At 38.7% G+C, this 16,043-nt stretch overlaps 1 protein-coding gene across 3 annotated transcripts; it reads right to left on the reverse strand.

The window, feature by feature from the left end:
- Positions 1-710: 710 nt before the first annotated feature.
- Positions 711-15,847, reverse strand: slc25a47a (solute carrier family 25 member 47a). Of its 3 annotated transcripts, none has more exons than XM_082147313.1 (6): positions 15,352-15,847; positions 13,573-13,616; positions 11,234-11,305; positions 9,720-9,896; positions 3,538-3,790; positions 711-1,882 (listed from the first exon to the last, which is right to left on the reverse strand). In XM_082147313.1, the coding sequence occupies exons 1-6, from the start codon at positions 15,386-15,388 to the stop codon at positions 1,587-1,589; spliced, it is 879 nt and encodes a 292-aa protein (XP_082003439.1). In that variant the 5' UTR covers positions 15,389-15,847; the 3' UTR covers positions 711-1,586. The 3 variants fall into 3 exon arrangements, with proteins under 3 accessions (XP_082003439.1, XP_082003440.1, XP_082003441.1); XM_082147314.1 differs by having other exon boundaries at positions 13,517-13,616; positions 15,352-15,845; XM_082147315.1 differs by lacking the exon at positions 13,573-13,616 and having other exon boundaries at positions 15,352-15,845.
- Positions 15,848-16,043: the final 196 nt, after the last annotated feature.

A 16,043-nucleotide genomic window follows, 5' to 3' on the forward strand; every position in this document is an offset into this window, starting at 1 on the left:
ATATTTCTCTAATTAAACGCAAAATGCTCTAATTGTCTTCTTGTGTGTGTGCGTGGGATTAACTGGGTGGGATTTTGAGTGGTTTAGCTCTAGAGATTTAGATTTTACTCCTGTCGGTTTCCTTCCCCCAAACTCCACAAAAGCTACTTTCACCAGCGACTATTAGTCCAGTGGGAAAACTCTGTCGTTTAGACACAAACACAAATAAAGTCCATCAAAACTTTTCATGTGACGGCTTAAACAGTTTAATCAAGACCGAGACAGGTGTGTGTGTGTGTGTGTGTGTGTGTGTGTGTGTGTGAGAGAGACCTGTAGAGGCCACTAGATGGCGCCATTAACCAGCAGATGATGAATGTTTCCCTATAGTGAGATGGAAAGAACAGCATTTATCGTCTCTAAATTATCAGTGTGTAGTGTGATGTCAAATTGTTTGTTTATGTTTTATATATTAGTAGCTAGATCATGCTTAGTTTCAAAGAAACAGTCAGAGTCCACCATATGAAAAGAAGAGACAAAAACATTTCATGCAATGCAACTGCAATTACTTTATTATTTTGGTTTTATTTAACAATGTTGTCATATTTCATTTATAAATGTGTTGTATCTCTTTAAGCATGTGAGGCAGTAGACGTTTGCACCGGGTCACCTCGAGTCTTCTCCGTTAAACTCCGAAAAATACACAAAAATGATGGATCAACCCATAAAAACTCTTCAGAGGATGATGGTGTTTATTTACAAGTGCACCGAAAACCCAATAATCCAGCAGTGAAGAAATATATACATGTACACCGTCCCAAAAACAGTATTAATCCACAACAACAACAACAACAAAATAAATCAAAGATCTACAAGTCTCCACATTATACAGATCCAGCAACCCGGTTACAGCAACATATAACACAAACGATTTAACAATAAAACACAAAACAAGAAAACAATATTAATATTAATATTACTACATAATACTATATCATGCAAAATATCTTAATAAAAATATATATTTTTTCCTTTTGATTTGGGGGTAAAATATTACTAATTCTTGTTTTGTTTTTTAAATACATTGTGCAAAATATTTAACAAAACAATTGGTAACACTATTTTAAGGTGACGTATTTCCTACATGCATATATAGTAATAACAGTAAATTATGCACAATTAGAAGTAATTTACCCTAACCGTAACTCTATAGTAAGTACATGCTTAATTAATATTACTCAGTACTTATTTGAATAAGTGCAATCAATGTAATTACGGCATATATAATTAAATATATAATTACACTGTAACAATGACACCTTAAAATAAAGTGTAACCCTTTATTTTAAGGTGTCATTGTTACAGTGTAACTATATATTTAATTACTGAGTAATATTAATGAACTACATGTACTTACTATAGGGTTAGGGTAGGATTAGGGTTTGCTTGAGGGTTAGTTGCATGTAATTATGCATAATTTACTGTTATTACTATGGTAAGTACATGTAACAAGAACACTAAAATAAAGTGTTACCAAATAAATGTAATCTTCGTGAGATTCTGTCCTCTGCATGATGTTAAATGCACATTAGAATACAGTAAGAACATGATCATGAGAGCTGATCCAGAGTCGGTGACCTGAGCACACGAACACTGACCTCGTACACGGCGAAAACCACCATGTTCACGGGAAACGCACGCAAGCAGTTTATTCCCAGACTCCTGAAGAAAACCCCGGGGCCCTCGTTCCTCAGGGTCTCTTTAATGCAGTGAACGAGTCCTCGATATCTCCTGTCCTGACGCACTCCGTCCATCTGAAGACGAGCTTTAATCACGTCCATCGGCGTCCCGACAGACCAGCCGGCCATTCCTGCGACTCCACCGGACAACAGCACCACACTCCACTCTGACAACACAAACACAGAAACCAGATCAGACCAGACTAAACCAGATCAGACCAGACTAAACCAGATTAGACCAGACTGAACCAGATCAGACCAGACTAAACCAGATCATCTGGCCATTCCTGTGACTCCACCGGACAACAGCACCACACTCCACTCTGACAACACAAACACAGAAACCAGATCAGACCAGACTAAACCAGATCAGACCAGACTAAACCAGATTAGACCAGACTGAACCAGATCAGACCAGACTAAACCAGATCATCTGGCCATTCCTGCGACTCCACCGGACAACAGCACCACACTCCACTCTGACAACACAAACACAGAAACCAGATCAGACCAGACTAAACCAGATCAGACCAGACTAAACCATATTAGACCAGACTGAACCAGATCAGACCAGACTAAACCAGATCATCTGGCCATTCCTGTGACTCCACCGGACAACAGCACCACACTCCACTCTGACAACACAAACACAGAAACCAGATCAGACCAGACTAAACCAGATCAGACCAGACTGAACCAGATCAGACCAGACTAAACCAGATCAGACCAGACTGAACCAGATCAGACCAGACTGAACCAGATCAGACCAGACTAAACCAGATCAGCTGGCCATTCCTGCGACTCCACCGGACAACAACACCACACTCCACTCTGACAACACAAACACAGAAACCAGATCAGACCAGACTAAACCAGATCAGACCAGACTGAACCAGATCAGACCAGACTGAACCAGATCAGACCAGACTAAACCAGATCAGCCGGTCATTCCTACGACTCACAACAGCACCACACTCTGTTCACCAAACTCTGGTCTGATCTGGTTAGTAAATAAACTGTTTTCAACACTGATAATAATCATAAATGTTTCTTGATCATCAAATCATCATATTAGAATGATTTGTGAAGGATCATGTGACACTGAAGACTGGAGTAATGATGCTGAAAATTCAGCTTTGATCACAGGAATAAATTACACTTTACTATATATTCACATAGACAACAGCTGATTTATATTGGAATAATATTTCACTGTTTTGATCAAATAAACGCAGCCTCGGTGAGCAGAAAAAACATTAAAAATCTTACCGATCCAAAACTCTTGAATGGCAGTGTATAATGACAATGATTTAGTATTTAGGTTTTTTTCTAGACTGTAAGGTGATTCACTATATTTCATAAAAAAGGCTAAAACTTTACAAAAAAATTATTTAATAATGTCTACATGTGTATCTGAATGCATACTGAAGAGAAATGGCTTTAGGACCCAGCGGAACAGCTCATTTGCTCCATATAGAGCTATAAGGACATATAGAGTCAGGAAATATCATCTTATATTATTATTTTTCCACAAAAGGTCGACAAAGACACTCAATATAAGATATTTAGAGCTGAATTAAAAGGGTTATGCACAAAATTGTGAGTTATTTGAAATTTAAGTTGAAAGAATGTGAGGAATGTGCTGAAATTACTATTTATTTATTGCTCAAATCTAGTAATTTAAAGTTTAAGTAATTTAAGTTTATAACAAAAAAAAAAAAAAAAAATATTGCATTAAAAAATAGAAAAAATGTTATCAAATTGAAATAAAATAAGCTTTTGGCGAGGGAAGGCTGAGAGTGTGCTGATGTTCTGCACTCACCGGGCTCTCTCTGTCCCGCTGGCGTGAGTCGGGAACACAGTGTGTCATAGGTCAGGAAGTACGTGGCGAACGACGGGCCGTCTCTGAAGGCCAGAGGAAGAGCTCCTCTGTAAAGCCCTGAAACGCCCTCGTGTTTAGCGATGCTCAGCAAACAGTGGACCGGCCCTCTGTACCGCGGTTTACCACTGCGCTTGCTCTCGGTCTGACACTGGAGACGCACTTTCACCAGATCACCAGGCGACATCACAGAGATCTGAGGAAGAACCAGAGACAACAGAAATATAGTGTTAAAAATCGTCCACAACGCAACTGGAACATAACGGCACAGAGGAAACTACAGTCAGACCAACAGTTACTCAGACATCAACACTTCTCACATTATCACAGATTATTCACTATAGTTTAGAAAATGGTAATAAAATATGAACAGAACTCAGTGGATATTTGACTGGTTTGGCCGTCCTTCTGTTAGACTGTCTCACACATGAATTATGTTGAATATCTGTGGCATCAGTTTTCCCTCAGGTAGACGCCGAGGTACCTTGGCCATGGCGCAGGTGGTGCAACCTTGTACGTATCGTAAGACATCCTGGCATATCCTGGGCTACCAATAGCGTTCTTGGAGTAGTGTTAGGGTCTGATGGCTACCTGGGTGTCCGGATCCCGGAGAAGTATGCACTGAATCCATAAGGGCTATCCGAAGTCGGGATGGAATGAAGATTTTACCCTCAGGACCCCCCGGTGGAGCAGGTTCAGACAGAGTGGCCTCAGCGATGAGGTCGTCGAGGTTCCAGGGGAACCTCGGATGGGATGGGACTCCCCCATCCGAGGATGGGACTCATGATCAGGGCTGAAGGAAGGACGGGTTCAGTGTTTTTCTGAGAAGTTTCAGGTTGGAACAAGCGAGGTTCTTGGTTCCAGGGCGAAAGGTTACCGAGAAATTGAAACGGGTGAAGAACAATCCCCACCGGGCTTGGCGTGGATTCAACCTCTTGGCGTCTCGAAGGTATTCCAAGTTGCAATGGTCTGTGATTACTTGGAATGGATGGTTTGCTCCTTCCAGCCAATGTCTCCACTCTTCTAAAGCCAGTTTGATGGCCAACAACTCCCGATTGCCCACATCATAATTTTGTTCCGCTGGTGTTAACTTGCGTGAAAAGAAGGCACAGTCCACTGCCGCTGGGATAGTACAGCTCCAACACCATTGGACAAGGCGTCGACTTCCACGATGAATGGCTTATCTGGATTCGGATGGCAGAGCATGGGAGCGGAACAGAAAGCTTTCTTTAAATTCTCGAAGGCAGCAGTGCCTTCCGGAGACCAGGTGAGATGTTTGACCTCCTTCCGTACCATGGATGTTACCGGAGCACAGGTTTTGCAATAGTCTTTGATAAAACGACGATAAAAGTTAGCAAAGCCAAGGAACCTCTGTAGTTCTTTCAAAGTCTGAGGTTTGGGCCAGTTGAGAACCACTTTCACCTTGGTTTGATCCATGGAGATACCTTCTGGACGAATGATGTAACCCAGGTAGGGGTGACCCCGAATAGTCGAAGATTCGATGCTTCGATAGGAGGAGCCTGATTCGACTACCGATCTCACGGTCGAATCTTCGCAGAGGAGTTATGAAACGAGGCTCATGCCACTTTGGCTATATGAGGGCGCTCAGTGTCTGATTTCACATAGAACTAGCTTTTATGTCAATACGTTAATATTCAGCCTATTATGATAATGCTGTAGGCCTATATAAAAATGTGCAAAGAAAGAAGCTTTTAATAAATATTTTTTAACGTGCGTGAATAAATCCAAACACCCCGTGACAGATTTAAGTTTCACTTTCAATCCGTGACCGACAGAGGAGCGTCTTCGTGGCAAGGATTTAAATCTTTAACAATGTCTGGGATAAGAAAATCTAAAGTGTGGATGTACACGATTAGAAAGGATATTCTCCAAGGCTGGATTTAGCATCAGGAAAACCATGATCGCACTTCTGCCGGCCAACGTTAACATGTTTCACGCATAGACTGGGTTTCACGTTAGAATGTATTTTATCCGCGCGCACAATTTGAAAAGACTCCAACGGACAGACAGAGTGAAAGACTTTCAGGATTTGTTCTCTCGATCAGGTACAAGTGATTTCAAAACTTTTCAGCCGGTTCTAATTTTATTTTTGGATGCTGTGAACATGTTTAGCTAAAAAGACTGCCTCTCCAGTTTAGCATTTATTGTTGTTTCTGCAGTTAAAAAGACAAAGTTGAAAATTCTGACTACTATCGTTATTTTAATAATTTCTTTATTTTAATTTTATTTATTAATCTGTCAGGGTTATCTAATCTAACTATTTGTGGCTTTTGTTTTGAATATATGTTCCCCTGCACTTTAGGCATTTTGCACACATTTGCTCCTCCTGTGACTTGATTCTGATTTATTTCGTTTTGTATTTTTATTTATTAGAAAGGTATATTCTGTTCTAATTTAATTTAGTAAATTAATTGTTTATTTTTTCGGTGCATCGATTTAGTCGATTTAATTTGATTTGCATGTGAAATGCAAATCTGCAGTGTGGCCTTTCTGGAGTTTTATGTTATTTCTTAGTTTTATTGATAAAAAATGTGTGATTTTCTGTACATCGCGGCTTTGAAACGTTAAAGCCCCGCCCCCATACACATGATTCGACTATTAGTCGACTATAGGCAAGACATGACGATTCTGATTCGACTATGAAAATCCATAGTCGGGGACAGCCCTAAACCCAGGAAGTGAATGGTTGTTTGGTGGAACTCGCATTTCTCGAGTTTTAAATATAACTGGTGCTCACGAAGCCGTTTCAGTACTTGCTGTACATGACCTACATGTTCCTCGGGACTGGTGGAGTAGATGAGGATGTCATCGATGTAGATTATGACGAACCGGTTAAGGAAGTCCCGGAAGATTTCGTTCATGAAACCCTGGAAAATGGATGGTGAGTTGGACAGGCCGAAGGGCATGACCCGGTATTCATAGTGGCCTGCGGGGGTAATGAACGCCGTCTTCCACTCATCACCCTTGCGCACGCGGACCAGGTTATAGGCGCTCCGTAGATCGAGCTTCGTGAAGATTACTGCAGATCGTAGTTGTTCAAGAGCAGCGGGTACCAATGGCAGTGGATATCTGTATTTGATCGTAGAAGCATTCAGGACCCGGTAATCGATACACGGACGAAGACCACCATCCTTCTTTCCGACGAAAAAGAAGCTAGACGCGGCTGGAGACGTAGATGATTGGATATATCTCTGTCGTAAAGCCTCCTTCACATATTCCTCCATGGCCTTATGTTCTGGAATGGACAAGGGATAAACCTTCCCCCGCGGTAGAGTAGCCCCAGGGAGTAAATCAATAGCGCAATCCCAAGGTCGGTGAGGCGGAAGTGTGGTGGCCATTTGTTTACTGAACACGTCATGGAATGTCTGGTATTCAGATGGTATGTTCGGAACCGAGTCAGAGACTGGACTTTCAACAGAGGTGGATCCCAGAAGCACTGGAGCTGAGGGTTTAGACAGATTCCTCTTAACAGACTGAAGGCAGTTCTCTTTACAGTATTCACTCCATTGACATACCTCACCGGTGGACCAACGGATGACAGGAGAATGCTGATCGAGCCATGGGCGTCCCAGCACGAGGTCTGCAGTCAAGTCCTCCAAGACATAAAACGAACATTCCTCACCATGCAAGTAGCCCACGGACAGATGTACCACTGGACTGTAATGCTGAATGCTTCCTCTCCCCAGTGGTTTGCCCAGAATGGAAAGGATACTCAACGGGCGAGTTAACCGTCGACGGCGGGCATTGAGGCGGTTGAGCAACGATGCAGAGATGAAATTCCCCGCTGCGCCGGAATCTATAAGGGCTTTTGCTGGAACAGAGTATTCACGATACTTAAGAATTACAGGGGTTAGATGTCCTGCACTGATCTCCATAGGCTCAGGTGCTGGGAAGTTTACAGACGGGGAGTGTGGTGAAGAGAATTCAGTGAACGATCTTGGACTGCTGGCGGAAGAGGATCGCGGAGGAAAAGGTGTGGAAGAACTGAGACAAGCAGTACGATTTTGAGCAATAAGGATTGATCGCTGAATTAGTTTCTCAATTCCAATTGAATCTTCATAGATGGCGAGCTGCAGACAGATGTCTGGATTCAATCCACGTCGATAGGCAGTCATTAAAGCAACTTCATTCCACCCACTGTTAGCGGCGATAGTGCGGAACTGCAGGGCATAGTCGGACACCGTAGAACGGCCCTGACGCAAGCGTAGCAGCTGATCGTGGATGGAAACAGCATTCGAGGTTTGCGCGAAGACAACTTGAAAATGTTCCACAAAACAATTCAGCGATTGTAGAGCAGGTGCATTGGAATTCCATAAGGCTTGTGCCCAACTTAATGCACGACCTGTGAGTAATGAAATAACAAAGGCTATCTTGGCTCTTTCAGAGGTGAATTGATGGGTGTGGATCTCCATGTAAAGTCGACACTGCACTCCTCTTCTCCCGAATATGATGAGGGTCGAGCCATAGGGCTATTGGAGGCGGGTCTGATGCTCTGTAGTGTGCGACTGAGTTCAGCGAGGGTTTCTTGGAGTGTAGTGGGCGGGGTGGATGATGCAGCGGCTGCAGCGGAGAGAGGCGAACGTACCGGAGCAGTCGATACGGTGGCACCCTGAGCGGTCTCTGCACCGGGGAGCGGGACATCATGAGCCGATGAAGCTTGCATAGTGTGGTCCGGTCTTCTGTCACGTTTGTACTGAGGAACGAAGACACCAAGGTAGAGTGACAATGTTTATTTAACAAGCATCAGCAACTTCAGAATACTTGAAGGCTTGTGATGTCACATGGAGATCCAAAGTCCCCGGGGATACGTGTGAAGGAGTGATAATGGAAGAGCTTGAATGGATCCGCTGGGTCTTACTGTAGGATACTTGACGTGTCTGTGATCAGTGCAGGAGAAACACAGGAAGGTGATTGTGAATCTCTGGAAACCCACTTCACGGACGCTGCAGAGGAGATATAAACAGGACGTTAGGATAAGGTGTAAACCACTTGAAGGAATGCTAAATCTGAATCCGGACAACGAGCTCCAGGAACCAGAGAGTCAGTTAACGAAAGACGAGACCAGACGTTGAGTGAAGGTTGACTGAGGTTTAAGAACAGCGTGCATCAGGGTGAGTGATGATGAAGAGCAGGTGGGAGCGATTAGAAATCCGGGGATGACGAGCGGGACCAGGTGCGCTGAGTTGAAATTGATGGAGTGGTGTCATTGATGATTGAATCCGTGATAATCTGTCAGCTGTTAAATTTAACTATACAATTAGATAATACCAGTTTAGCTCAACCAATCACCAAGCAATGCTTCATTTTGTTCAGTCTGTGTGTAAAAAGAGCATTAGCAATTAAAGACAAAACACTTCAGCAAAACATGATCAGCTCAAAGTTATGAACTATTTTTAGTCCCAAATGTGTATTAATGTCACTGGTAGTCGCTGTATGAAGAATATTTGGGTATAATATGTCACAGTTTACTTTATTTTGCTCTCCTCACTTACATAAATGAACTATAGTGTCCTGATCACACTAGTGAAACAATATCTAAAATTATATCTGGTGTCTGAATAATTTTTAGTTTGACTGTATTTCGTTAAATATAATACATCAAATTGAACAATACACTCATTGTTGACAGAAATATTTTTTTTCCAGCTGATGAAAGATAAAAACATTGACTGCCAATTTTTACAAGAATTGTATTGTGAAATTGTAATTTCGACTATTAAGAAATCAATTATTGATATCAACAATTCAATTTGAATAACAGCCTATGGTGACATTTCACTAGTGAAAATACTAGTGATATACAGATATCAAGAATTATAGTTAATAGTTTTTACTAGTTGAAATTCAATTCCTGATATCAAAAATGATCATTTTAACTATTGAAAATGTAATATTTTATATCTCCTGGAAATAAATAAAAGTTAAAAAGGCTATTGTGTTCAGGATCATTTAACCGGTTGGAATCATGTCCATGATTTATGTGTGTGTTAACACAGCGAGTGCCCAAACCTTTACCAAGTTTCGTACCATTCTAATGAAGTAAATAAAAAAATCGTTAAATACTTCGGTCAACAAAGACGGTAGAGCCCGAGAGCTCGCCTGACCTGAGCCACTCCGCCCGCCAGGCCGGACAGGAAAATGTCCAGTTTGGAGTTGTGAGCGCCGACCCCGCGGAGCTGAGCGAGACACTGAAGACAGTTCCGGTACGTGCCGAACACCACGGAGGAGGTCATGGAGATAGTGGTGACGGGCAACGCCATTCCCTTGAAGAAGCCGTGAACCTGGAGCAAAGACATCGACATTCAGGACAGAAACATGTGTCTCTATTATTACAGGACTTTTATTCAGTAACTTCTGCATTCACAGGGTCATCATCATCATCATCATCATCAGATAAACTGTAGTCATTGTTGTAAAGCAACGTCTGCTGTTCGTAATTGTGCTGTAAATAAAGTTGCTTACTGATTACAGGACAAAAATCTTAACTTAATCCAGATGACTGATTTAACCCTCTGGTACCGCTCGCATAACGGTCAAAAATGAAAGATGTTTTTTTATTTACATGAAATTTTTATTTGACTGTAGAGTTCTTTTTTTTTTAGATAATGTTTTTTATTTAATATTTAGTATTTTTAGGGGATTTTATTGTACTGAATTATACTTATGCAGTAGTTACATTATTATTGTGTACCACATTTATACATTAAAACAAAGAAAATACATTTAAAAGGGTAAAAAGAATAATTGTGGGTAATACTTTAGTTTAGGGTCCAATTCTCATTATTTAACCAGTTGCTTACTAGCATGCTATTTATAATTTGCTGTTTATTTGTCAATTTAAAGCACATATTAATGCCTTATTCTGCATGATCATATACATCCCTTAATCCACCCCATACCTAAACTACCTTAACTATTAATAGACAGTAATTAAGAGTTTATTAAGGCAAAAATCATAGTTAAAAGTGAGAATTGGACCGTGTGACAAAATTTGGGAGAATCAATGAATTAGGAATAATTTACTGCCATTGTGTGAATAATATGCAATCATGAAATCCATACAAAAGCAACTGTAATCTGATTATAAGCATTTTAAAATGTACATTTTTGGAATCTGATTACATGATCCAGAATACATGAAATCAGTTACTGGATATTATAGTTAACTACTGTAAAACCATAACAAAAAATTGTAACACTTTATTTTACAGTGTCCTTGTTACATATTACATGTACTTACCATAGTAATAACAGTAAATTATGCATAATTACATGCAACTAACCCTCAACCAAACCCTAATCCTACACTAACCCTATAGTAAGTACATGTAGTTAACTAATATTACTCAGTACTTAAATATATAATTACACTGTAACAATGGCACCTTAAAATAACGTGTAACGCACAAAATTGTTACTTTAAATTTAAAAAACAATATAGACGTATTTTAAAAAAAATCGAATAAAAAGACAAAAACAAAATGACTAAAATTAAAATGTATTCAAAATTTAAATAAAAAAAACTAATTTTATCTCAAAGATACTTTAATAACACTGCATCTGCTGAATGATGTTCAGAAGCTGCGTTACGCATTGAACACAAATGTAAATTCCTCACCCCTTCTTTTCTGACGGTCATCACGACACACTGCCAGACTCCGGTGAACTGTTTCTGGGTCTGGATCCTGACCTGTGCGGATGTCAAACACACACACACACACACACACACACACACACACACACACACACACACACACACACACACACACACAGAGTCTGGAGGAGACGCTACAACAGCAAGTGTGCAAATCACTATCATTCATGTCTGCAGTTAAAGGCACAGTGTGTAAGTTTCGCCACTAGAGGTCGCTTATTTAAAAAGCATAACTTGATGCCGTGAATGAGCGAGGAATCATGGGACTTGAATATGAATGACTCATGAATAAGCGAATGTATTAAAGTTTTATTAACGTTACTGTGGTATTAAGCAGAACTGTTTTATTACTCTTATATACTGAAGTTTCCGCTCCTTTCGCTTTGTTGTTTATGTTTAATTTACGATTAAAGTTATGATTAACGTTCACCTCCTTCTTCCCTGAAATTGAACTTTGTTACGGTTATGTTTGATCACTTAAATTCACATTATTTGTATTTTATTCTAATGATTTTATTCTAAATTGTTGGGTAACGCAGCGCCGTTTCACTCGATCCAAAGAATCATGCTAAAAATACATGTGAGTGTGTTGAAAGTTTTGTTATATCATAACTTGTTGCACTTTGCAGTAAACTAGATCGATATTAGAATATCGTTTAAATAAAAGCTGGATGACTGTTGTTAAATGGCATGCAGTTCATTTTAAAACATCGTATGGTGAGAAAATGCACAATTATTGTTACTACAAATAAAGCTGTTTCTGATCATCACTTGACAAATAGAGTCTGATTTGCTTTTAGCAGTAAATCAATAAACAACAAGAGATTCAAAAAATAAGATTAACCCCTTAACTCTCACCCACCTTTTTGAGAATGGACATTAAAATGCACTATTCAAACTTAAATGGTTGTAATTCAAGAATGCTTTGGAGTATAGACCTAAGTTTGGTCTTGTTTTAAAGAAAAGACTCAGCAGATTATTTCTGAAGTGAAATCACTTTCAAAAATTAAAGTATGAACAAGTTATGGAAGTTACTTCAAATATACTGTACTTAATATTTTTTCTTTTATATTAAATATATATTTTACAAAATATTTTTTACTATAAAATTACTACAAAATCAAAGCCATATATCTAACCAAGTTGTTTTCCAAATTTGAAGTTGATATCACAAAAATTGAAGTTCCCATGAGATTTTGTTTAGGCGTAATACCAAAAAAAGCCACCGGGTGACATTGAACTCCATTGATTCATATGCATTCTGCCGTAACAAATTAATACATTTCTGTCCAAATATCACTTCTGTCACAAAATATGGAACCTTGAGACTCAGACCTTTCTGACAATATGTGTTTTGTCAAGATTAGAAAATATTTTGGTCATAAATTATGAAGCATAATGATGCCCAAAAGGGGAGGAGCCTGTTAAAATAATTTAGAGTACCGTTTCTATGGTAACACAAAGTCCAATTTCAAAACAGTTTTCACAGGATGAATTCTGAGATCGTAAGCTTTCAAATGATACCTAATTTATGATAACTACTAAAATATGTAATGTAATAAAAAAAAGGCGATAAAAAAAGATGATATTATATATTAGAGGATAATATATATATTATACTTTTTAGAAGATAATATTATTTTATAAAAAAAAAAAAGACAAATACTAGATTATATGTTTTCTTATGAAATTTTTGCATGAAAACAAATGTTTCAATTATTAAAAGTGTGTGCGTCGACTTTTTGTGACAAAGGCCAGAACTTTTTTGAGGTGCAATCTTGTCATAAATTCATCTATTTCTGTTCCTACATAATTTCTAACAAAAAACAGTCCTAAAATATCTATTTAGGAGTCTTAGACCTTTCCAACGATATATATTTTGTCATGATTAGATTAGGATTTAATTGTAATATAGTGAAGTAAACTTAAACGTCCCGCTAGCGCGACGGTGACACTCTGTGTTGAGCTATATATCAATTATTAGTTTTGCTCATCTGTCTAATAAAACATATTAAAGTGTCTTTGATGTTTGCATGGTTTCTATAAAAGTAAAAGCGGAAATCGAGGTTAAGGTGGATATGACATCACTGACAGGCGACCGATGACACGGGCCGTTACACGCGTTAAAACGGCTGATTTCTGTGGATTGTTGGAAACATTTGGGATAATGTACAGTAAATACACAACTCTACAAAATATAGAACATTGTTCTAGTGGTTTTTGGATATTTTAATCCAGATATCTTACATATTGTGCCTTTAAGAGTCATACATCCAGGATCAATAACACTGATATGAGTTTACTTTGATAGTATCCAGTGGGAATCCGACCGCAACGCCACACGCTCCTGTAAAACAACAGCGAATCAAACAGGATCGTTCCTTCTCTGAAGAACAGTTTGTCTTGCATTATGTGATAATCATGCACTCGAGACACATGCCAATATCATTTGTTTGTATGTTTAAGTTTCCAATAATTGAGATGCAGAACAAGGGAAGTTTTAAATATTCAGGAGTTGCTGAAAAGAACAAGTTTTAACCGATGTTTCCCAATCCTGTTTCCCAAAACTCTTTATAAACCAACACACCAGATTCAGCTCTTCAGATCATTAGAGGAATTACACTTGAAATGAACGGGTTAAAGAAGGAAGACGCCCAAAATGTTTAAAGTCTCCCTGTGGTAAAAATCCAGCTTTTAATGTTGTTTATATGTCTTAATATGCTTTAAGACAAACCATAAGTTCATAAGTCGACAGCATTGCTGAGTATTTCCTCCTTAAAACTGCAGTGAACCAAAGACAGTCTCAAACACACGCTTTGAAATCGCTGGTGTTTCTGACGTCACAAACTACCTTGTAACCAATCAGATCAACGTGTGATCGTCAACCAGTGGATCTCTGAGCTGAGTGGGTGAGTGGAGGCGGGGCTCATTTGCATATTCATAGAACCGCGCATACTAAATGAGGCAAGGGTGTCGAGTTACATTCAAGATATGGAAAAAACTTTAAAATATGTAATTTTGGTGATCAAAGATGAGTTTTAAGGGGTTAAAATGATCGACTACAGGGAGACTTTAATACAATTTGACTCCAGGAACAGAGATGGGAACATCTGTCTCTAAACACTAGTGCTAATTGAGGATTTTGACATAAAGCATTTATTATATTATATCATATTTATGCCTTCATCTGTTTTATATAATTTTTTATACATACATAAGTGAATAATGGTGTAAATTAAGTTTACATACCTCTATACTCCCTCCATGGGCTTCTAAATAGCACTTTATGGGCTCTTGACTCAATTTTAACCCCTTAACTGTCATTTTTAAGCATCAATGTGAAAATGCACTACCCAAATATAAACGGACAAAGTGGATAATCTTTTTAAAACACTTAAAAAAATGAAAGTGTAACAAAGTTATACAAATACTTTAAGTGTTGTTCACGTGATCTCCAGTGTTAAACATTGTCTTAAACCATTTTTTTGTGTCTCAAATGAAGAAAACAAAATAGTATTTGGCAGTTTTTAGACATGTGTGTAGTGATGGTGTAATAATAGATTCTCATTTCCCAGGCATTAAAGCCAAATGAGTAGCCAAACTATTGAGATGAGAATAGTTTCAGTAGTTTTAACTCATTCATTGCTGAATGTAAATACTGCATCCATGAAATGGTTAAATTGAGGCACTTTATGTGTAATGAAACTCTCCAATATCCATTTCCAATGGTGCAATTTCATTAATTCATCAAAACTTTGGGATTTTAAATTCTCTGCTACGTCATGCATTGCTATTTTTTGTCTTCTTAATTTGTCTCTTATCCTATTATATTTTTTTTTTACAATTAACTTTTACATGGAACATATACTGATAAAATGTAGGCTACTATTCCTTTCTTTTAGGCAACACTAAGTTGTTTTTATGTTATATAGCCAACATTTTCTCATTGTCTCAAACACAAAACACCGATACCCAGAGCATTTAACAAATCTTCTCTCAATTCAAATCAGCATTTCTAATACACAACTGAGAATTGAACCAGATTAACTGTCAAACAACAATCTTTAAACTATATAGCCTACCTCCTACTGATCCTGCAAGGAAGTCGGCGAAATGCATCGTTGAAACTGCTTTACCTGCCTATGACATTATTGTTGCTTCTGTTCTGATGAATAATTGTGTAATGCCATGCCATGTCCCGTAAAGGTCGCGGGATCTGCGCAGTCTACATCTAGTCCTTTTGTAACAGAGCCTCATTCTCACGTGGTTCCGTCGACAGATGCACAGCTTCTGCATGCATGTTCTGATTTAAGAGCAATAACGAGAAACTTGCTTTTTATTGACGGTGGTGCATGTTTAATACGCGATGTCTGTTTTATCCTTCAACTTTATTTGACTTTACAACTAGTCATTTTGTTATTTCTATATCATGTGAGCTCATTTCCATTCCAGGTTATTAGTTGCATTATTGCGCATTTGATGAATAAACCTTTACTTAATTAGTTCGAAATGATTTCAGACAGAGTGAATTTATTCGTACACGCATTGCACCATTCGCTTTTGGAAGACATAAACACATGCTGATGCAACGCGGAAGAGAAATTACGAGTCCAATGAATCTTTTTCACCTGATTCCTTTCGAACGATTCTGTTGAATCGATTCGCAAAGCGTTCGCACGAAGTGCGCAAGCTAATCGACGAACTACGATCTAGCAAATACAGCGACAACAGCAGGATTATACCACGTGTTTATTTATCTAAAAAAAAAAAAGAA

This window comes from Leuciscus leuciscus, assembly GCF_965113295.1.
Source record: "Leuciscus leuciscus genome assembly, chromosome: 19".
Taxonomy (NCBI): Eukaryota; Metazoa; Chordata; class Actinopteri; order Cypriniformes; family Leuciscidae; genus Leuciscus; species Leuciscus leuciscus.

Excerpts from the sequence above, each read along its gene's own strand:
- slc25a47a (XM_082147313.1), bottom strand. The coding sequence starts at position 15,388 with ATGCATTTCGCCGACTTCCTTGCAGGATCAGTAGGAG. Across the intron at positions 9,897-11,233 it reads TGACCGTCAGAAAAGAAGGG|GTTCACGGCTTCTTCAAGGG; the intron begins GTGAGGAATTTA and ends TCTTTGCTCCAG. Across the intron at positions 1,883-3,537 it reads AGCGGGACAGAGAGAGCCCG|AGTGGAGTGTGGTGCTGTTG; the intron begins GTGAGTGCAGAA and ends TTGTGTTGTCAG.